General features: G+C 36.6%; 3 protein-coding genes across 3 annotated transcripts; 1 reads left to right on the forward strand and 2 right to left on the reverse strand.

Moving 5' to 3' along the window:
* Positions 1 to 3,725: 3,725 nt before the first annotated feature.
* On the reverse strand, positions 3,726 to 15,042 carry LOC116304077 (uncharacterized). Its single transcript, XM_089035259.1, has 5 exons — positions 14,908 to 15,042; positions 7,015 to 7,206; positions 5,965 to 6,486; positions 4,549 to 5,596; positions 3,726 to 4,381 (listed from the first exon to the last, which is right to left on the reverse strand). Exons 1-5 carry the CDS (start codon positions 15,040 to 15,042, stop codon positions 3,726 to 3,728), a joined length of 2,553 nt encoding a protein of 850 aa, XP_088891385.1.
* Positions 15,043 to 15,836: 794 nt separating this feature from the next.
* Positions 15,837 to 16,490, forward strand: LOC116304084 (uncharacterized). Its single transcript, XM_031713743.2, has one exon. The coding sequence runs from the start codon at positions 15,837 to 15,839 to the stop codon at positions 16,488 to 16,490; it is 654 nt and encodes a 217-aa protein (XP_031569603.2).
* A 2,477-nt stretch (positions 16,491 to 18,967) lies between these two features.
* Positions 18,968 to 23,410, reverse strand: LOC148907503 (uncharacterized). The gene has a single exon (XM_089035261.1). The coding sequence runs from the start codon at positions 23,408 to 23,410 to the stop codon at positions 18,968 to 18,970; it is 4,443 nt and encodes a 1,480-aa protein (XP_088891387.1).
* Between the last annotated feature and the right edge of the window lie 613 nt (positions 23,411 to 24,023).

Here is a 24,023-nt window from a genome sequence, read left to right on the forward strand (position 1 = left end):
TTTTCTTTTAGCTCGATGTGCGCTTTGAAATTCTTCAACTTCCCAAGGCCCTCTGAGAAAACCACTTTGTGCTTATCCAGCACGTCGTCTAGGCTGTCTACCGTTCCCAGTTTTAACAGAGGCCAATTCAAGCGAATGCACTTTAGCCAGTCCCGGCCAAACAAGGTGGGTCCTACCTTTTCGACAACATACAAAGGGAGAACATGTATCTGTTCCTGATACTGTACTTTTACTTTGGAGACCCCAACGGGTTTTACTACCTCCCCTGTATAAGTGCGTAACTGGAGGGTAAATTTCATTTCTTTATTATAAGGAAGTAATACCATATATCCCCACGGGACAAGTGATACATGACGTCAAAACACAACATGTCAACAGAGTCGACCAAAGTATGTTTATCCAGGTTTCCTTGAATTGAATAAGAATTGGATTGAGGCATTGTGAATTGAGGGTTGGATTTTAAAAAATGTGAAATTTGATGTTATAGATTAATCTCACTGCTAATTATATGTGTAAAATAAATATATATGCTTGGATATTTTTAATAAAATATCGGGAAGCTGAAAAACATTAAAAAGAAAGAAACAAAAACTAAAGAAGCAACCACCTTTCCCCTTTCTAGTAAATTACAAGTCTGCATATCAAATAAATTATGAAGCAACAAAGAAAAGTATCACAGATGCTTGTGCTTCGACTGTGGAGGTGCATGCCAGTAAGCAAGTCCAAATGCATGAGGTCGCAAGTCATATAACAGGGCGATTTTGCAGTTAAGTCCCAGCCAAATTTGAAAAGAGTTTCAACATAACAAAGTATACTATGCGAAATCTGAGGATGAACCAGTAACAGTGGAAGAATTTGTTGCTGTAAAGCTTTTGAAATATGTAAATAATGATGATACATGTGTAAAACCCAGCGAAGATGAAAAATAGGATGCGAAAGACATCTTTCAAAAAGCACAGTGCTTGGCTAATATTGTCATACGTAAAGAGAGAAAAACAACTGATGCTTCTCGACATCCAGGGTTCAGGATCTTCACTGTATGACCCAGAAACGGCCACAACAGCCATGCAAGACGTAAAATGATTCAAGAAACGAAATCTCTGTTATGACAAACTGTATTCCATGGGAATCTTTAAAGGATCACAAATGCAATAAGTATTGTTAATTGTTCGACCTTGAATTGAAGGAAAGTGCATATTAGAAAAAATATCAGATAGAACAGTGGAATGTATTAAACACAAAAATACAGAAATTCATACCTATTGAGGTCATTTATTATATCACTGTAAATTGAAGTTTGTTGATAGACAAAACTTATCCTTCTAGTTCTAGTTGATACATCATTTTTTCCCTATTGTTTATTGTTGTGCAATTCCCTTGCATTGAAAATGGTTTAAGAGTTGTCATGGGAGTGCACGACAACATTAGGTAGCACACAAATTCTTTTGGAGTTTAAGACAATGTTAATAACAAAGTTACAATGCTCTGGTGTAAATCATAATTTTACCTTCTATTGGATCTGCATTCCAAGCACTAACTACTCGCTGGGCTCCAATTTCAGCAACATGCATTGTTACAGATGACACAGAAAATTGAACAACTGGATCATACATGTGAATTAATAAACGGTTTTCCATGGAAACTAGTATTTCTTTAATTGGGTTAATCACCCTTTGGTTCAGCTCTGGCCATTTTCTTTCAGCTCTTAAATTTTGTGAAATGAATTTGAATATATCTAAAATTATCACTACTTTAATAGTGCTCAAGCAAATCAAACTGAAAATTCTTAAAGATTGGTATTTCTGATTTGCGTTACCTGACATGACTGGCTCACAATGTTGAACGAAAATCTTTAAGCAGTGGCTGAATGTATAACATCAGAGCAAATTCTGTCCCATCGTCAACTCTTATCATATCCCATATTCCTTCTCTTAACATAAGATCTCTATTATAATTTAAGAGAATATTGATACGTAATTAGCAATTGAAAACCATTTGTCATGTTTTAAGCTAATGTAGGCCGTTTCCGAGGATATCCTTCCGGCTAGTCTCCTACCCAGTCACTATCAGGAAAAATCTGGTACTGGTAGATCATTTCTCCTATACCTGCGTCAAGGGACCTTGGGGTGATAGTTGACAACCATCTGACCCTAGACAAGCACATTAACAGCATATGTAAATCTGCTTCTTTTGCCATTAAGAACATTGGCAGGATCCGCAGATTCCTGACGCAAGCAGACTGTGAAAAGTTTGTACACGCCTTTATAACATCAAGGCTAGACTATTGTAATGCTATCCTGTATGGGTTACCAGACTCGCAAATGGACAAACTACAAAGCATACAGAACACGGCAGCTAGATTAGTCATTAGGTCTAAAAAACACGAACATATTACACCATATTACACCATTAATTTTAAGATCTTGTTGATTACATTTAAGGCTTTAAATGGACAGGCTCCTAAATACATTTCTGATTTAGTAGTTAAATATCAACCAGCAAGAAATCTAAGATCATCTAACTAAAATTTATTAGTTGTTCCTAAATCTAATCCTAAGACATATGGAGACCGATCTTTTTCCGTAGCTGCTGCTAGGTTATGGAACTCGCTACCATACATAGTTAGAACTGCTAGTACGATATGCTCGTTTAAATCAGCGCTTAAAATTTATTTGTTCACATCCTGATTTTTTCACGTCGGGCTATTTGGGTCGAAAATTGTCTCATTTCACGCCCCGAATGGCACACTGGGTAATTACCTTAAAAACGATACCGCTTGGTAAAATCGCGGGCTTAAAATAACATGGCGTCAGAACAAACGAAGCAGAGAGTAAGATCAAGCGTGTTAAGTTGGAAGCTTTCAGTAAAGACCGAAAGCAAACGTGATGAATTATTCATTGATAACGTTTATAAAGAACTCAACTCACTTATGGAGACGATAATGGAGAAACACGATGGTTCTATCCCCGAAAATACAAAAAAATGCCATCAAATAGTTGATATTGGTCCTATGGCCTTTCGAACACTAGTTCAAATTCACGACGCAATATATCGAAGACTTAGAAGTACCCCAACTACATCGTCTCCATATTTCTGCAGCTTTAAGCAGGAGGTACAACAAGAAGTTTTCAATGTTATAAGGAAACAGATTATAGAACAAAATAGTTTTGGACATACCTCTACATCAACCAATGCGTGTGTTACGATTGTGTTCGAAGACAATAGCAAAGCTGTCTACATGATGAACAAGGTTAACGAAAATGGTTTTTACTTGGAAAAAAGTGAGATGTTTAAAAGAAAATTTGAGGATAGAGGTGTTGCAGAAGTACTGTTGTCCAGAGATAAGCCACTCACCTTTAAATACAGCCTCAAGAAGGAAGTCCTTACAATTTCATTCAACTATGGGTATTGGAACTCTTTTGGTATTCCTCAGCACTGAACCTATTAGTTTAGCATTCGAATTCTTACTCTTCCAATGAGGTAAAATGTCGCAAAGTTCCTTTTTCGTTATATTATAATTAACACAGGGAAAAAAATGATTCACCCATAGAGATCAATATTACTACTTTATCAAACGATTACATGATGATGAGTACTTTAAGTTTTGAAATAGAGAACTTCAACTATACATGTGAATGTTTTCAGACAGGTATCGATTTGAATGCTATTATGACAGCACGGTTAATACATAATTATGTTAACCTGTCTTAATTTACTTGCAAATATTAAGTGATGCGTAGTTGAGGTACCATCTCCTTAAGCTTTCTGTTGACATTTCCATCCTGGCATGATTGCATCACTGCTTTGAACATATCTGAGTAACAAACATCACAGGCAGTCTCGGAACTTGACTTTGGCTGACCACAGTAACAAAATTTGCTGTTGCTTAGGCAGTATGGAGGGATATACTTATCCCTAGTAGATCCCTCTTGGATGCTATCAATCTCGGATGGTGTGCACAGCAGTTTCTTGGCAACCTGTTTGTGATCTTTCTCCTTTAGCCATATAAGCTCCATGAACTCATGTTTAAAAATTTGCCACCAGCGCAGATGCTTACCCTTAGTAGTATTTTTAGCATAGCATGCAAGCTTTGCATGTTTTGCTTCTCTGCCTTGCATGCTATTTAGTCCCAACCCAAACCCTAAATCATTATACATCTCAGCTGTGTAATAAGGGATAGCTTTACCAATTGTCCATGTGGTTGGTTTGATTCTGTTTAAAAGAATAGCTTGGCACTTGTAATATTGTTCACACTCATTTCGAAGACAATTGATATCACTCTCATTGATATGAACTCTACTGAAGAGGGAAACACAGTTCCGTAAGCAAAGGCCTGCATACGCAAGACTGTAAACATGTAGTAAGGTAGTCTTAGAGATACCTGGAAGAAAGATATTTATAAAATTAATAAAAAAATATAAAGTATTCGTTGTTCCTTTAGAGTCCTATTCATAATCATTGTAAAAAAACTACATCACATTACAAATATTGTTACATTATAGACAAATATGAAAAATAAAGATTATTTACTGATGAGTGATACTGTACCTTTAGAAGCAATCAGAGTTTTACAAATTTTCATAAAATGCCAGCAAAAGAGTTTGGACTCTTTTCCTGTAAATCTGTATGAGAAATCTTCAGTTTTTTTCTTTTCGCTGAACCATTTTACCAGATTCTTGTACAGTCTGCCAGCCTTCATGGTTTCTTTCAACAAGCTCATGTACTTAGCCACTGGTGTAGTATCTGGCAGGTGAGTAATGTTTCCATTAGCTTTGTCGATGTCAGCTCTATCAGTTAGTTGCATAGCAGTAGTTAAGGCATCCAAATTCCAGTGCTGCCAAGCATTGTTGCTATTATGCAGTGGCTCTGGTTTAAGGTAATCCACATATTTTCCCAGTGGAGGACTGAACTCTTGTCTTGATTTTATAGAAGCAATGTATTCAGTTACTTTTTTTCTGTGATTACTATTTTTAGAATTATCAGGAATTTTGTATTTTTCTTTGAATTTTTTCACTGACTCTGCATCTTTCATTCTCTTTTCATAACTCCACTTTTTCCAGGTGCAGCTAGAATCATCTCCAATTTTACCATTTATAATGTTCATGTCCTTTTTAGACACAGCAGCAAATGAGAAGTAAGTAGCAGCATTGTTCAGTTCTCCTGCCATAGATGACATCCATTTTTGATCACTAGGAATTAGCTTACATTGAAATGTAACAGTTGTACCTCTCAACTCATACTTTTTGTTCTCTATCTCTTCCATTTCCTTAACGACATGTTTAGTATAATCAATCATAAGCTCATGATTTTCATCACAATTAGCTCCCATCAACAAATAGTTGTGATCGCAGCTTTGCACTCCATCCAATATATTCAGAAAGCTGACTAGGTATGATGTTGCTGTCTCATCCTTTCCGAATGGGGCTCCATCAGCTCCAATTGCCACCACAAAATCCCCCTTATTGCCATTAAACCAGTGTAGGATCTGTGATTGTTCATTCAACAACAAGTATGTGTCTGCCAGTCTCACAAGTAAGCTCTCTAAGGGCCGATAAACTCCAGGTACTGGAGTTTTCTTTTTCTCTGCAGCAAAGTCCTATTAAGTGAAAACAAGCTTGAGGTTTATGTACATAAACAGTAAGGTATAATAATTTATGTAATTTATTTAGTATCATCATTTTGTTCATTCAATCACACATATTGCCATCATAATTTCATTACTCATGTCTTGAAACAAGTAAAAAAAAGCAATGATAAAAATTCAATGGAAATTTTAAAAAAATTAAAACTAAAAATTAATTCAAACAATATTGTTAATAGCAAGCAAAATGTTATTAAGTTCTGTTAAAAATTCTGTTACATATTTTATAAGAATTTTAATTCAAGCTTCAAGCTGAGGGGTGAATTAACTTAATGATTTTATAATTAGATGTTAATGAAAATAATTGATTTATAGTTAATTACCTCAAGATCTAACACATCTCCCATATTGATGCCTTTTATATATGACATTAGTCTATCATAGGCTACAGGTCTTGGTACTGGGACATCTGACATGAAGTTTATTCTTTCTTTTCTCATTTCCTTGTATTTCACTTTTGTTAAGATCCCTCCTTTATAAAGCAAAGCTGTACTTCGTATGAAGTTGTCTTCACTATTTTCATAACTTAGCACATTTTTCTTTACAATGCTTGGAATAACTTTGCTAGTGCAAACCTTGGAGGTTCCTATTAAAGACTCCATAAATTTTACTGAGTTATTATTGACCAAAGTTGACCACATTCCGTTCATTATTGGTTTATTATCAGTTGATCTTGCAGTGCAGTGAACTTCCCTCAAAACCTTTATTGTTGCAGTGCGCCTTCGATGACTTTGGGCTTTAGATAAATCAAGGAAGTCACTGTTTTCTTTGTTGAGATTGCTTTGTGTGTTTGGCAACCTTGCCTTTCGTTTTGATGAAGGAAGCTGCTCGTCCAAGTCATCACACTGCAAATTACAGAACAAAAAGTGATTCATAATTTAAAAGTGTCATTCAAAGATTGAATAATTTTCGAATTGTGTTTTTTTCAGTGTGATCAATTATTTAAGTGGTCTTCAATAAGATTTACATTTTTACATAAAGTTATGTTTACATGATATATAGAAAATCTATTAAGCTTATAAGAGAGTTTGTATCAACTAGTTTGATTCCAGCTTTGTAATGTAAAGATAGTAAAATATTAAAAAAGGTTTTAAGGGATTTACAAGTAACAGGTCTCAATATGATCTATATTTTTGGAAAACCTAGTAGGTTTTAATGTGTCGGCATGTACACACAAGAAAAAAAAAGTAAGATTTAATTTAGGCCATGGCAAAATATCAGCCTATAAATGCATACTATGAATTGAGTACAACACGATGCTTACAACAATACAAGGCAATTGTTTTTATTCTATAAGTTATATGCATGCTTTCCTACAATCTTAAGCAATGAATAGTCCAATCAAAAATACAGTAATCCAAAGAAAAGCCCACCTTTCGTTTTCTATAATTCAGCTTGTTCTGGAAGCTCTTGAGTTTGACATCTGTGGCTAATTTTTCATCTACTAGCTTTTCCATAATGAGCTTTCTTCGTTTAGCATATAAACCAACATTGAACCGTCCTTTCCGCTTTGGTGCAAGCGGTGTACATGTGTCTACAAACTCGCTGGTAGAACTTGTCGAATCCTGTGAGCTAATGAACATGTCAATATATCAATACAAAGCTTGGAAAGAGCACTACAAATCTGTCGTTTTAATTTTTCGATTTAAAATGTTTTTCTTAATAAAAATAATCCAGAAAGAGCTTCTAGTTTGTCAAAACCATGAGCAAAATTACTTACCTAATAAGCGTTGTCTCTGTCAGAGAAGCATCCATAGATTTAGGCAAGTTATACACCAAAATAGAGCTTTTTTTACGTTGTTTTCGATTTTGCCGCCATTTTTGGTGCAAATATGTTCCCCTTGGGGGGAGAGACAGTCAAAAGAAGGCATATTTTAATATTTTATAGCGAAGCTGGTAACCGAGCTCCTCCCATTCTCCCTTTCGGCTGAATTGAATGAGACAATTTTCGACCCAAATAGCCCGACGTGTTTTCCTTTTATTTGTTCGCGTTCTGATTTTTTCTTGGTATCTATCTATTTCATTGGTATCTATCTCAATGATATTGTAAATTTATATTTATTGCTTTTGACTTTAGGACAATTATGTAAGAGCATTTAGTTCTAATAATGCTCAGGAACTATTATATTATTATTATATAATATTATTATTACTGGTTGTATTAGTACCAAGGGTGAATAGCGCAATCTAAGACATAAAAGCCGTCCTGAATCTTATACACTGGCTAGCCCTTATCCGGCGGATAGTTTTTCCCAGCCTTTATACAACCGGCTCCTGACAGCTTACTTACCTTAAGTGTGAATATGCTATGATTTGTCATGAGAAAAAGAGACAATTTTGCGACTGTGTCCATCACTGAAGGCTATAAACGTACAACCATATCTTTGTAACTTCTCATTTTGTTCACAGTGAAGCTTTTGTCTGTAGTATAGTGCGTTGTAGTGTGTAGGGTTGCTTCTTCTGATGGCATCTGACCGGCGTTTTCGATTATTGTCAGGACTCACTCTCTTTAAGGATTCTCTTTTTTGTTGTTTTGTAAATGAATAATATTTACTACTAACATAGCCAAACATCATCTTTCTACCTAAATATAAAGATGATTGATTACAAGAATGACCCCAAGAATAAAACAAGACTAAAAAAAATTAGAATAGTAACGTAAACTGACTTCCTTCATCAACACACTTTCGAACGATTTGGTCGACATCTTGTACGTTCATTCTCAAGTATGTATGCTGATCACACTACTCTAACTGCAGCAGCAGAAGATCCCATTATGCTTCAAACTCTAATGATTCAAGAACTTGAAAACATACCGACTTGGCTTAGAACAAATAAATAATCTCTAAATGTTAAGAAAACTAAGTACATTATTATTGGAAGACAATTTCAACTTGGCCAAGTAACTATGGAAACATCAAAGAAAATTAGAGCAGATTTATCTATTTTGAAGCGTCTAGGAACAGCTACACCATTTGACACTCGTCTCAGTATGTATAAAGCTCTGATTTTACCATACCTTGACTATTCTAGTTGTGTTTGGGCATCTACCAGTAAAGGCCTGTCCGACAAATAGTGACAGGTGGTCTGTGGAATGTCTAAATAGGCTACAGATCACCTCTTTAAATGCAATTACATATAGTTTTTACTATGAAATTAATATTAAAAATTTTAATATAAATTTATAATTTAATTATTCATGTGTAAATAGCATCGTAAATTTTTTATACAGCTCCAAGGAAGGGTAATTGAAATTGATTCTGCATTCAAATAAAGTTTATTTATTTATTTATTTAGCAAATTTGTAAGTGAACATGCCGAACCAGCATGTCGTTTGGGGTTGTAGTAGTACCCCAAACGGCAAAGAAAGAATATTTTTAGCTGCAATCCCTTCTTAATGATAATTGTTCAAAAGCAAAAAGCCGGAAAAGCACCGTGAAGTTTGTCAACCAGAAGCGAAAACATTTCTTTGAAACGAAGGGTTCCTCTATATGCTCGAAGCACTAATTACAAAGTGCGAGTATTCTTATGACTGAATATTCATATTCCTTTTTCTTCTTCTTTCCTCAGAAAGTGAAATTAGTAGTGATGATTGACTGTACGAAACCGATGAACGTGCATTTACCTAGCAAGCAATAATATTTTTTCCCCTCGGAGATGATGATATAGGTGTCTTTTTTCCCTTCTTTCACCAGAAAATGACGAACTGGCCGCTACCAGCCCAAGTAAGTTCTTATGATTTTATGCGCGTGCGATGGCCTACCAAACAAATGTGTTTTTCCTTGTCCAAGCAATCTCGTACCCAGAGACTACGTTTCTTCTGGTCTGCAGTGAAGAACAAGGGCTCTGGCAAAATCCATTTTTTGAAAGCAGGATTTCTTGGATTTACGGTTTAAGAGCGCATGCATTCCAACACTTTCCAAAAATTAAAAATATTTTCCCGATTTCTAGTTTTTCCTTCTCCTCGCTAAGGATGCAGCAAATAGTCAATTAGAACCTTCAGAAGATTAATTGTGTTAAATCACGCCAGTTATCCCACAGAAATTAAAGCATTTTCAGAGCTAGTGAATCTGCATTCAATTATGCATTTATCCCAGCCAAAGGTCCATAAGTTAAATGCAATCACATATTATTACTTTTTTATTGTCTCCTGTGTATTTGATGCCTCTTGTGTATGGTATTCATTAAAGGTTGTTCTCGTTGAGTGATATTGACTAATGGTAACGAAATTAGAACTATTACACAATTAACAATTATTATTTATTTTATGGATTTAGTTTTATTGCTCTAACTTTTATGAACGGTTGTCCGTGTCGGTCAGGTAAGACGTGTAAAATGCGAAAATTCAAAATCCTTCAAACTTCGTCAAAATGTAGACCTATAAGAACTAACAACGTTGTGTGAGTTTCATCTCGATCAGATAAATATTTTAGGAGATAGGCGTCTACATTTGATTTCAAAGTTCACTTCCGGTTTTTCGAGGCCATTCTACAGCACTTCCAAAAGTACTCTGGATCTCAAAATATTTTGTGTACTTCAACCAAGTAAGAAACGCTCCATAAACTAGAGATAATGTCTTATCAATAGGCTTTTTTTTTTAAAACATTTGGACTTATACTAAATATTTTAAGGATTTTTCAATCATTTTTAATTTTTCAAGCACTTTTACGTAGGTGAAATTGCGTGCCAAATAACTCTACTGTTACATCGATTCACGAATAAAAAATATCTTTTAATCAAAGAATCATGTTTCCATGTTTTTAGGCAACTGAAAATTGAATTTTTTATGATTTTTTTCGTAACGTCCATTTGACCCGAAAATCACGCATATTTACATAATCACGCCGACTGATCGGCAATAAATAAAAATCATTTCACTATAGTCAACACGGATTTTTCCCCAAACAAATATACAAAGCCTTCAAAAATGCTTTATCCGTGGCTGTGGATATCTTTTAAAACACTTACATTTTATATTCCGTCATTTTGAGAATATTTTCTAGTGCTTGACAAGAGGTCAAAGAACACCAGATTAAAATGCTTCAGCCAACGGTGAAGGTCCTCTTTCAAACTATGAAAAAATATAAACATAATCCTTCTATTAGATAACTAAAGACTAGAAAAATTTTATAACGATCCTACCTTGAAGTTTTCGTCATCCTGAAACTTGGAAATCATCTTTAAATCTGCCGTAAATCTGTGCGAATCTGAACTGTCCGACGTAACGATAATATTGCGTGACAAACAGGTAGCCCAATATTATCAAGTCAGCGTTTGTACTATACAAGCACTGTCTTGCTTGTGTGTATTGTTTGTACCCACGTTTATTACAATCATTATCGATATTAGAGCTCAGACATTAATATCCAATCTTGGTACTTAGACAATTGTGATTTTACCATGATTTTCTTTTCCTAGTAAATGTGTGCACAACTATAGTTGTAACACAATATAATTTTCACACTTCACTAACACTTTCCGTAACTTCTCCTGTTCTGATCACGAGGAATACATTTCGCAAGCAGTTTACTTCGTTGGGTAGCATAAAACAGCTCCGGCCCTTATCCTGCCGTTGTCTTTGTTATTATTTTAAAGATATTTTTTGAGGATTGATAGTTTTTCTTACAATTTACTGGAATAACTAATTACTAAAGACAAGAATCTATCAACACCTGTACCGGTAAGTATACAACTTGTGATCAGTTGTGATTTTCATTTATACCATACAATTATTCGTCCTTTAAACTTTCCTATGAAATGTTATGATTTTTCAGGGGATTTCCCGAGATATCTTCTCTGTTCTGCATGGCTGCTTGCAGTTATTCCTCACTTGTTGAAGGTTCATGTGGTCCCAGCATTAGTAATCCAGCTGATAAAGAGTGCGTCCTTCTTGGCGATTGTAATAAAGATATCAAGGGTCACTTGAGGTCGGTTGCTGTGAACGATTCAAGTTTGAGGGCAGAATCTCGACTTCTATTAGCTCGAGCCGGTGAGACACACTGACACGCACACACATCCAGTCATCCTTTTATTCGCTTTTGTTTTTTCAGTTTAGTGTGAACCACAAGTCTTTGTCTATTTATTGGCAGGGATTTTTGAAAATATCGAACAAGAAATAAAGAGAACTATATGTCCTAGACACCGCGAAAGGTATGGGACCAGATGGTTTTGCAACAAGAAAACATGCTCAGTTCCCATAGAGTTGTCAGCGCATAAAAAGAGCAAAGGAAAAGGAGACAGAGGGATCACGCTTGCACAGTCCAAGGATTTATACCACCTCTCGAAGTGTTTAGTACCTGTTGGTTCACGTAAGTCTAATGCCGCAGATATATTGTAAAGCTGACCGTATTTAGCTTACAGGTTTAGGGGAGGGGAGGGGGGGAGACTTTTGTTTACATAAACTTTCTTCGCCTTCTATTGCTACCTTTCAATCACTGTTTCAACCATTTTCAGCGATCTCCTTAGGAATGCAAAAAGTATTATCACACAGTGTCGACTGAGTAATAGACCCATTCAATAATAGACCCTTTGCCCCATGAAAGAGCCTCATACTCCAGAAATACTATAGCTTCTGTTTCCGTTCAGTCATGATGGCGAGCAAACCGAATTATATATTAAAACAATTTATTGATAAGTTGTGCAATTATCATTTCAGCAATATGTCTATATAAAGTCTACGGACTTTACAAAGAAAATTCCGGATGTAACGCAGGCTAGTTGGAGCGGACAGAAAAGGGAGTCCGGGAGTGGACTTCTTACAACTATAGAAGAGTGTAGATACCAAGTTATACCGAAAATCTGAAGATGATATAACTAGGCTTTTGTTCTTTTCCGTTTTGTTCATATTCTCTTAGTTATTCGCAGGCCGGATGTTGCAGAAACGGTAGAAATCGGCACGATAGAGTTGCAATGTAAGAGAGATTTTTCTCTTGTTGGCTCGATTTTTGAATCATTCAAACGGGTAAAACTAGAGCAAACAAAAAAGAAAAAAGAAAAAAAGATAAGATAAGATAAGATAAATAAATAAAACGCTGACCGACAGGTCACAACGTGTAACTCCGCCTTTAGAAATAATATTGGGCTACATGTTTGTCACGCAATCTTAACATTACGTCGGACAGTTCAGATTCGCACAGATTTACGGCAGATTTGAAGATGATTTCCAAGTTCCAAGTTTCAGGATGATGAAAACTTCAAGGTAGGATCGTTATAAGATTTTTCTAGCCTTTAGTTATCCAATAGATAGGAGGATTATGTTTATAATTTTTTATAGTTTGAAAGGGGACCTTCACCGTTGGCTGAAGCATTTTAATTTGGTGTTCTTTGACCTTTTGTCAAGCACTAGAAAATATTCTTAAAATGACGGAATATAAAATGTAAGTATTTTAAAAGATATCCACAGCCACGGATAAAGCATTTTTGAAGGCTTTGTATATTTGTTTGGGGAAAAATCCGTGTTGACTATAGTGAAATGATTTTCGGGTCAAATGGACGTTACAAAAAAAATCATAAAAAATTCAATTTTCAGTTGCCCAAAAATTTTATTTTATATTTACAAAGAGGAAACATGATTCTTTGATGAAAAGATATTTTTTATTCGTGAATCGATGTAACAGTAGAGTTATTTGGCACGTAATTTCACCTACGCAAAAGTGCTTGAAAAATTAAAAATGATTGAAAAATCCTTAAAATATTTAGTACAAGTCCAAATGTTTTTAAAAAAAAGCCTATTGATAAGACATTATCTCTAGTTTATGGAGCGTTTCTTTCTTGGTTGAAATACACAAAATATTTTGAGATCCAGAGTACTTTTGGAAGTGCTGTAGAATGGCCTCGAAAAACCGGAAGTGAACTTTGAAATCAAATGTAGACGCCTATCTCCTAAAATATTTATCTGATCGAGATGAAACTCACACAACGTTGTTAGTTCTTATAGGTCTACATTTTGACGAAGTTTGAAGGATTTTGAATTTTCGCATTTTACACGTCTTACGTGGCCGACACGGACAACCGCTCTTATATCTTGAACAAATTATGCTCTCATCGTCGCCAATAGTCCCTGAGTTTGGCCAAGAGTGGCCACCAAAGTTTGATAGTCAAAATTGCAAAAGTTGATAGTCAAAATTGGGAAACTCTATATTCAATATCCCAAAGTCAATTTAAAATTCAGAATTCAAGCTCTTTTGTTATTCATTGTCTGAGACGATTTTTGCAACAACATGTACAGTAGCTTAGATTTACACAGTGGCCACATTTTCGTGCTACAAATTGTGGCCGTAGTGTAGAGATGGCTGTTCTGGAGAGGTATGAATAACTGTAAATGTTTATATATAAGCAGTGAGGTCTAAAGTTTCACTACTAAGCTAGACAGCAGTTTTTAAACATAACAATTTATTAACTATTATATAAGATTTTAAATCAGATAATATTTTAATAGGCTTTTCATAGGTCCTATGGAATCATAAATGACTTTTAAGTCAATGAAGTTTCAGATTATCTATTTTTATAATCCTATGTTTCAATGTTACAGTTTGTGTTATAGTTATTGTTCCATTAGGGCATTGTCATATAATATCAATTTGAATATTGTGATATGCTAGAGAAAGGTATCATGTCATCTTTCAAAAAATAGATGATTTTCAAATAGTTGACTTGTATATCAAGTGAGAGAAGATCACTGTTGTTGTTAATAATGTTGTTAATGTGTGAATCAGGAAAAGGAATGTGATTGGAATTTAAAAAAGCAATGGATTTTAATTTCAGAAAGGATATAGATCTGTACCCCCAACCATGCAACCAGGATTTTCAAAAATGCTTTAACACCACGACTATCGTCCTAATTGTATCTGTGTTCAAACCTTCTGCAAAGGTATACTAATTACAGCCAACCCCTCTCCCATGCAAGTACTGTACAATACCCTTGCCTTCAGAAATTCCAAATGGCAGCATTGTTTGGGGTAAATATATCTTCAAGTTATCAAGTTCAATGACTTGCTCTCGAATAAACATTTTATACACCTTCTTGATTAATAATTATTGTCAAACATACAAAATTAAACATTATTGAAATACAAACTAAAGAAACTGATCCTCGACATTGTAAAGTCGTTTAAAAGATGTTAATGATTTGATTGGCTCTTGAAAGCCTTAATTTATGTAAAAGAAAAACATCAAAAGTGTTTGAGTGTCTGCACTGTAAAATTATTTATTGCAATGGCTCTGAATCATCACTGAATTCACTCTAAAAATCCTTCTACCTCACTCACAATTCTGCTGTATAAAGCTATGGCATATGGATCATGATCTTCCGTTTCCTGGCTGATAACCTGTATTGATGCCAACTGTGCATCATTTAAACAGCAGGGCGTATCAGGAACTTCAATGGTAGCTTCTTCCTCCATGGGTGAAAGACCCTACCAGTCAATTCCATACTCATCCATATTCTATATACCAGGGTGAGATAGATAAATATTAAACACATATAAAACTGTGTTCAAAGGTTGTCACACCATCAAAAAGTGTTTTGAATTGTATTCTTTGTCTGAATTTTGCTATCAGTGAACAGTCTCATCGAGATGTGATGGTGACAACCATGAGTCCCCAACACATTAGAATAAACTGCATGGGTTTTACACCATTTGCCTCAAATTATTTTGTTAAACTTTAGTTGAAAAAACTGAGGTTGCAAGGAACAACCCAAGAATAAATGTGATATTGTCACTATACTGTTACAGTGTGATTTTCAAAAAGAACCTGTGACACAATACTAGTGTATTAAGCAGTAATACATTGTAATACACTTTGATTGTTTGTGCTCCATTCAGGAATAAAATCAAAAGAAAACAAATTTTTTGATTGACAAGGTTGCAAAATGGGCCTTCAAATGGCCATACATTTGAATTTGCATACCTAAACAACATCCAATGTGGAGCCATCAGTTAGGTGAACGCCACGTATCCACAGCTGGATGGGGCTCAGGTTCTTTTCAGTTCTTAGAGGATGATGAGACCACGCATTTTTCCAGTTAGAAAGATGCTTATTTAGCATTGGTAGGTAGATGTAGTAGATGTTTTCAGTGTACACCTTTATTTAAGGTTAATCAGTTAGGTTATATGCTTGAAAAAAGAAACATATAAAATTGCGAAATGCCAAAAGTATGCAATCTGTTTTTGAAGCAGAAGTGCAGGTACACAATATGGTTCGCCATCCCAATATCGTCCAAATAATGGCCATGTCCCTGCTCAAGAATTCTGTTTACATAGTGTCAGAAATAGTGGACGGGTTTAACCTAGAAGATATTTTATTTTGTGATGAACGTTATAAAGCACACAGCCATCGAGAAATGCTGCTTCAAGACAAAGTCCTTGTTGCCAAACAAATATGTCAAGCAGTGACCTATTTGCATCATCTGAAACCTGCAGTAGTGCACCGCGACATCAAGCCAGCAAATGTCCTAGTTGACAAGAAATCTGTTGCGACGAAACTGTGTGATATGGGATTGAGCAAAATCAAGACAGAAATAGCAACCACAGCTACCAATGGAGTCCCGGGTACGCCGCAATATCTAGCTCCTGAATGTTTACTGGACAAACAACCAGGAACATTACACTCAGATATATGGTCCCTTGCTTGCACATTGGTTGAGCTTGTTTCAGAAAAAGATTGTTGGCAAGACGTATCAGGGGAGGCTTGTGTCGATGTGGAATCACTGCTGCAGAAAGAGAAAAGCCCTGAAGCATTAAACCAGTTGCCTCCTATTCTAACCAACTGTTTGGAGTACGATCCAACGAAACATCCACGTGCAATTGATATCCTTAATGCGGTGTCATTTTGGGTAAGGGGCAAATAACTCAAAGCCCTTGAACATCTTCTCAGTATTATGTCCGTGTGTCACTAAATTAGAGGCCCGTTCGACTGCAAATGACAGGAGAACTTTAGGTTTTGAATGTTTTGTTATAGTTAGACATATAATCATATTTACAATTACTTTTGAAAAGGAACCTTTAAACTATAGAGTACAAACAGTAAAAGTGTGCAATAGTTTTCACTATCAAGTCCTATACAGTGCTATTTTTATAGGACTAAAAAATGCAAAGCATTGTTTAAAAAGCTATTGAAAACAATAGGATTAGCAATTTATCGCTATTTAGCGCGCACTATGTTTAGTTTTAATAGTTTTTTTAAATTACACACTTATAGTTTTTATACTTTATTCCATTCGGCGTTGTGTGTTAATTATTTAAACAAATATACAGTCGGTTTTTGTTCAGTTTCAGGTAATCCTGAAAGACACATAAAGGCAATTCCCTCTGCTTGTCGTACTCTGGCCGTTCGTAAACATGCGTTCGATCTTGGTTGAGCTTAGGGTAATGATTGATTATTAAAGATTATATACTTTATGTTATTATAGTTATTGTTATTGATGATACTTGATTTTTTATGATTGAAAATATGATAGTTATTATAATTGATAATTGGTAATGATTGATTATTAAAGATTATATACTTTATGTTATTATAGTTATTGTTATTGATGATACTTGATTTTTTGTGATTGAAAATATGATAGTTATTATAATTGATGACATAATTATTGTTAGTATCATCATCGTTGATGATAATTGGACTACTGTTATTTATGATATAGAAATTTTTATTAAAGATATGACAGTTCTTGTAATTGATGTCATAAAAGCATAATAAAACTTGTATTTTTTCAGTATTTAAAGCGAACTATAAGTCTAACAAAGTCTTGATTACGAAAATGTTTGGAAACTTCAAGTAAAAATGTAGTTGACATCCAGATCAAGGTCGGTGTTAATTTTCAAGTCTACTCCCTTTACAAACAGCGTAGCTCTTCAATAAGTTCGACATACAGATCGCAAGCTGCACCAACTGTGTTTGGTCTCTCAGCAAATGGCCTTAGCAGATGTAGTAGTTGTAGAAAGTCATCAGTGTAGTCAGGAGGTTGTGGACTTGCATATTCGTCTAAACAAATTTCAACGTCTTCAACGTCCACCGTTATCCCAAAGTTTTCTGAATCATACAATTCAGGTGAAAAGTAAATGACATTTGGTCTACCGGATGGACATTCTCCATTTTTGTTGCTTCTGATTGGATGAGAGTTCCATTCCATAACTGTCCTTTGAAGCTCAGCCAGAAGCACACCTATGAAGCAATACCTCAAACACTGAATGTGTACGGGATCATGACCATTGTACAATCCCCTATCCCTGAGATCGTTAAACATATTTATCCACCAACCTGTGCAGGACTTTCTCAACAACGCACACCATGCCTCTATTCTTTGGTCTGCTGTGCTTTTCCCATGCATGAAGCTTTTCACCCCATCGAATGTATCGTTGCAGTCCTTGCGGAAAAATGGTTGTAAAACCTCGATTGTTGTATTTTCCGTGCCCAAATCACATCGGAGAATTCTTGGGGCTTGCTGATGCTGTTCCAAGTATTTCAGGTAATACCAAGCAACTGCCGCTGGATCATTATTCCTTGGGGACACGTGTAACCATAGAACTCGTCTGCTGTATCCATCCACAGCACCATGAATAGCAAACCCAAAAGGTTTAAGTTTGTCATAACCATCAGCATGCCATAAATAATTAGGGCCAGGGGCAGCGTACTTCCTTCTAGCTAGTCTGTGACGTTTCTTTGTTTCAACTACTATCGGATCAATAACTTTCATGAGTTGCCTTACGGTTTTTTGATTAACACATAAATTATGCTCTTCTTGTATGCGTCTCCACATCGTTCGATACCCGATACTCCCCCCACTGTCCTGTAGTTGTCGTTCAGTTGCCCTGACAATATCGTCAATATCAGATTCGTCGCCACAAAACAATCTTCGTTTCAGACGGAGACGAGACAATATCCTTTTCAACTGTCTCACACATAGTTTTATGCCATGGACTGTTAGAAGTGTAGCCACAATTTCCACATATACATATCTGTATATGTATATGTACATATACAGATATATATAAAAATATATATAAAGTTTAAGCGATCTGACTTACCCGGTAGCTTGCTCTGAAACTCGACGAACTGAATTTAAATTAGCTTCACTTACTTATATACAAATGCGACTTAATCCGAGGCAAGCTACTCGTGCGTGCGTGCAGAAAGGAATCTATTATTAAATTCATGCTTTTCGCGCATAACGAAACACTCCCCCCCGGCCTAAATAAAGAATCTTATCTTAACCTTAATTCTTGGAAAAACACTTAATTCTAACTAAACAAGATGCATATTCAATAAATAATTCTTATCTAAAGTTCAAACTAGGTCTTTCTAGTGTCCTTCTTTTCTTCATTATTCAGTTTCTTCTACAGGAATCAGAACTACCAATTTTTGGACTGCTCTCTCTACAGTGGTGTAGTTTCTTCCTTGGTAGGTTTTCCGCGGCTCCCCTTGCTTGGGTACTTTGTACTGTACTTGCACTCGTCGAACTTTTCCATCTTGATCTGATTCAGCCTTGGATACCTTTCCAAGCTTCCAGTTTCCTCTCACCAAGTTTGAGTCTTGTATCATCACTATATCTCCAACCTTGACATCTCGTCTGGCGGTATGCCACTTCTGTCTAACGAGCAGACTTGGGAAGAAATTCTGAGTCCAATTTTTCCAAAATGCATTCACGATACTTTGAACAAATTCGAAGCGGTATCTTGGATTGGCTGTCTCTTTAAATGGTCCACTTGGAATTCTTGAGGTCGATCTTCCTAAAAGAAGGTCATTTGGACACAAGTACTTGCCATCATCTGGTTGTGTTGGGAGTCTTCCGATCGGTCTTTCATTTACCAAATTCGCAGCTTCATAACAAACTGTCTGCAACTCTGAAAATGTCATAATGTTGTTTCCAATGGCAACTGTCAATGCTTTCTTGACCGACTTTATTAGAGCTTCTGATATACCGTTATACCATGGTGCATCAGCTGGAGTAAATTTCCATTGCATTCCTTCGTGGGCTGGTGCAGGCTTTAACCTTTCTACTGGAAGTTTGCTCATCACTTGCTCCTCAGTCTTCTTTTCCAATTTCTTGCAGGTAACGCAGTGAAACTTTATTGACTTGGCCATCTTGTGAGCATTAATAATCCAAAATCGTGCTCTGACTTTGGCAACAGTAGTCGCGACGCCATAATGTCCTTGATTATGTACGTACGTTACATAAAGACGAGAAAAACGATGATCATAGGGTAGGAGAATGACTTCATTTTGATTGTAGCTCATTTGCATCCATTTATCTACTCGTCCGCCAACTGTTATCATACCATGATCCTTGTTGGTTGTAGGACAAAGGCGTTTTGAGCTCTTGTTGTTCATGTTCTGTTTCAGTTGTACTTGTGCGTTTCTTATCCAAAACAGTTCAGCTTTCTCGATCTCTTCAGAAGATAGAGGTTTTGTGGCATTCTTGAAACTAGGTTTGCTTTTTGGACTTGCGTCCTTTTGATACATAGCCAGTACTCTTGCTGTCACTCTCAGCAATCTGATGTAGGATGAGAATCGCTCGATGTTGATTCTTACTTCTAACGTATCTGATTGGATGTTTTGTGCCATCATAACAGGTTGAACTGTCTCTGGGAGAATTATGCTTGTGGGTTTCTGGGTTATTGGCCATTCACTTACTGGTAACTCCAAGAATTCTGGTCCCTTTTGCCAGGCACTGTCAACATCTAGTTCATCAGGTTTCTTGCCACGTGTTAACCAGTCTGCGATGTTCAGTTCTCCGTCAATCCAATACCAATCAGAGGGATTTGTCTTTTCTTGAATTTCACCTATGCGCGTGCCAGCGAATGTATTGAATCCGTATGATTCTTTCTGGACCATAGCTTGCACAATTTGCGAATCCACAAGATGGTAGAATTTCACAAAGTTGTATCTTGATTCTTTCTCTATGAAGACCTTTAGACGCTTGTTTAGAACTGCTCCACACAATTCAATTCTATCAATTGACATCTTCTTTACTGGGGTCAGGCGATTCTTCGACATGATTAGATTACTCTCAAACGTATTTTCTGGCATTTCCCATCTGGCGTAGGCACATGCACCATAAGCTTCTTGAGATCCATCGCTGAAAATGACTAGGGAAGGATCACCAACAGCATTACTTGGCTTGATACATCTGTTGAACGATATTTTCTCCATACCAAAAAGGTGCTTGAAGATTTGCAACCATTCACTTTGGAACATATCTGGAATAGGATCATCCCAATCAAGTTTTGGATCATTCAGCCATAGCCTTCTCATCTGCATCTTTGCTTTCACAGTAAACGGACCAGCAAGTCCCAGGGGATCATAGATCCCGTTAACTTGTGACAAAATCATTCTCTTTGTCAACGGCTCTGGAACTCTTTCAGGAATCTGCTTGACACTCAAATCGGGTTCTGTTCTTAACTTCTTCTTCTTCGGGGAGAAATTTAGACGCACTTTTAAGTAGAACTGGTCTTTGACGGGACTCCATACCACACCAAGAACTTTCTCTGAACTTGAATTTCTTTCGTCTTGTAAAAGCGGTTTATCGTCACCTTGATTAGATTCACGTGAGAACGTCCAATATTTGACTTGAAATCCTCCTTTCCTCAAGAGAGTCTCTATGTCTGTTGTTAGAGATTTAGCCTCTTCCTTGCTTTTGACGCTGTCAATGATGTCATCCATATAGGTATTGCTTGTGATGGTCTTTGCTGCTTGAGGATACTCTGTTGATGACATCTCTGCGGTTTTTCTCAAGGCTACAGTAGCTATTGTACCAGCGGGTTTGTCTCCAAACGATACTCTCTGAATAACGTAGGTGTCGGGTTCTCTATCCTTCTCCATATTTCTCCACAAGAATCGATGAGTGTTCTGATCTTTGATGCCAATCTTGACTGTGTGGTACATTTTCTTGATGTCTCCAGTAATTGCTGTTTCATTTTCTCTAAATCTGACGAGAACTCCAAGCAAATTATTAAGCAGGTCAGGTCCCTTGGCCCAATACTCATTCAAAACATGACCCATGTAGTTAGCGCTACTGTTAAATACTATTCGTACAGGGGTGGACTTGGAATCTGGACGAAGAACCTCGTGATGCGAAATGTAGTGGACTGGTCCTTTGTAATGTCTCATCTCTTCTGCAGTGAGCTTTCTGGCGACATTTCTGTTTATCATATCATCTATTTGCTCTTGATAGACTTTAGCATGTTCTGGATTCTTGACTAATCTTTTCTCTGTAGACATCAACAATCCCATTGCTGCTTTCCTGTTATCTGGTAATTCAGCTGGATTTCTTATCCAAGGGTAATCTGCGGTCCATGTATTTTCTTCATTGTTGAATTTCAAGTTTTGTTCAATTAACTTCAGTTCTCGTTCTTCTTTTAGCGTATAGTCCTTCGATCCAGGAGGGCACTTTCCACATTTACAGCCGCCACAACGAGGAGTACACTCGATCCCAAGATTCTCGATCTTGTAGAAATCTTCTAAGTCTACTTTGGGCTTTACCTGACTAACATGATGAACTCCTCCAAGTACGTGTTGGCTACGCGTCTCTTTGACTTCCTTGAGAAGTGGGTGTCTACCTCCAAGACATCGTCCAAATCTGTTTTTCAGTAACATCAAATGTTCCACCTTTTGCTCTGGTTCTGGATGAAATGCAGCATACTCGTAACCAATTAGAACATCTACAGATCCTTCAGGCCTTGCTATGTCATCTCTCTTGATATCTTTGAATAAATGTACTGCTCCTTCGACGTCGATGCTATGGATGTCCGATGTGATTCTGTCTATCCCGAATGCATCTATCTCTACCACACATCTTTGCTTGTCTATCAGATGAAGTTTGTACCTTTTAGAGTCGATCGTCTCCGTCTTACCCCCAACTTTGATGATAGTCAATTGCGCGTTCTTGCTTGGCAATCTTTGTTCTTCAGCTTTGGCGTTGGTAATGAAACATAATGATGCTCCACTGTCCCACATGACATTTACGTCTCCTTTAGGTGTTGGAATTTTTTGAAAAAGTAGGAGGCAAGTTTCTTCTGCTAAGCTGTCACAGGACGTGGCACGTTTACCTTTTGGTGTCTCTTCATCTTGTGTTTTGCTGTGTTGGTTACTTACAGGTTCCTCAGTACTGTTCTGACTTTCTTCAGGATTGTGAAGTGTCTTGTGATGTCGTCTGGTACAACCACTTTCTCCACAGTTCTTTTTTCTCTTGCAGTCTCGGAACAAGTGTCCTGGCTTAAGACATGACCAGCATGCTTTTTTCGTCTTTATTAGATCTTTCTTCTCGCTGTACGGCTTAGATAAGTAAATACGACATTCATCTGTCCAGTGATCCGCGTTGTCATGTAACAAGCACTTCTGGGAAATCTTTCCATCAGAATAACGCTGTTGTCTCTCTCCTGGTTGGCGAGTATCTTGTTCTTTAGCTACTACATGATGGGCTGCTGATTTGTATGAAGTGTTGCTTGTACGTAATTCAGCTGCGTCGTATTCTATCGCTCTCTTCTGGCTTAGTAAAAACTGCAACAAACTAGGGAACTTGTTAACTCTTTCAACTTTACTGTCATCATCCGTCACCATCTTAGCCCATTCTTTTCTCACACTGGCAGGCAGTTTTTTCTCGATTATACTAACAGAACTAGTAGTTGTCATTTCGACTTCAAGGTCAAGTCTCTTAAGGTCTCTGAAGCCATCTTCCACGACATCAATAAATTCGATCAATCGCTTACTCTCTCCATCTCTTATCGGTCTTACCTTGCTGCCGATACACGGTTGTCTTCTGATCATTAAATATATATTGCGTAAATTGATAAATATTATGGACATTTTCCAAAATGTTTTCCTTTGATCTCTGCTCAGATCCCGTAGAATTGATTGAAATAAAAGTCAAGAAAAATAGTCCCTCCAATCGTGATGAAAACTGTCGGGCTACGAACGGAGTAAAAGCTTTGAAAATACAAAAGAAGGCAATTGAATTACATCAACTAAAACAAGAAAAAAAGGTTGCAAAAGAGGTTATTATGCGGTCAGTAGAAACACCTAGTGCTTCTGCAAAAAGCGTTGTAGAAGCACGCCTAATAGATACAGCCAAACGTGGCCTGTACAGAGAATTTGGGGGCAAATGCCCAAAGGATATCCACGCGCAGTGCAAGGCAACTATAGCTGAGCTGCAGGACAAGATCAAAGACCTAGAAAATGAAATTGAACATTATCGAAATGGTGGGTTCAAGTAAAGCTTATTTCTCACAGATTAACGCACTATTGAACAGTGAAGGAAGATCATGATATCATATTATTTAACAATTGTGTTTTAACTAGGTACCGTAGAACGAGGCGAACAATCTGCAGTAGCAGTAGCAGTAGCAGTAGCAGTAGCAGTAGCAGTAGCAGTAGGCATAGG

This window comes from Actinia tenebrosa, unplaced genomic scaffold (genome assembly GCF_029948245.1).
Source record: "Actinia tenebrosa isolate PJP-AT-01 unplaced genomic scaffold, QUT_ActTen_1.0 PGA_scaffold3__52_contigs__length_22856419, whole genome shotgun sequence".
NCBI lineage: Eukaryota > Metazoa > Cnidaria > Anthozoa > Actiniaria > Actiniidae > Actinia > Actinia tenebrosa.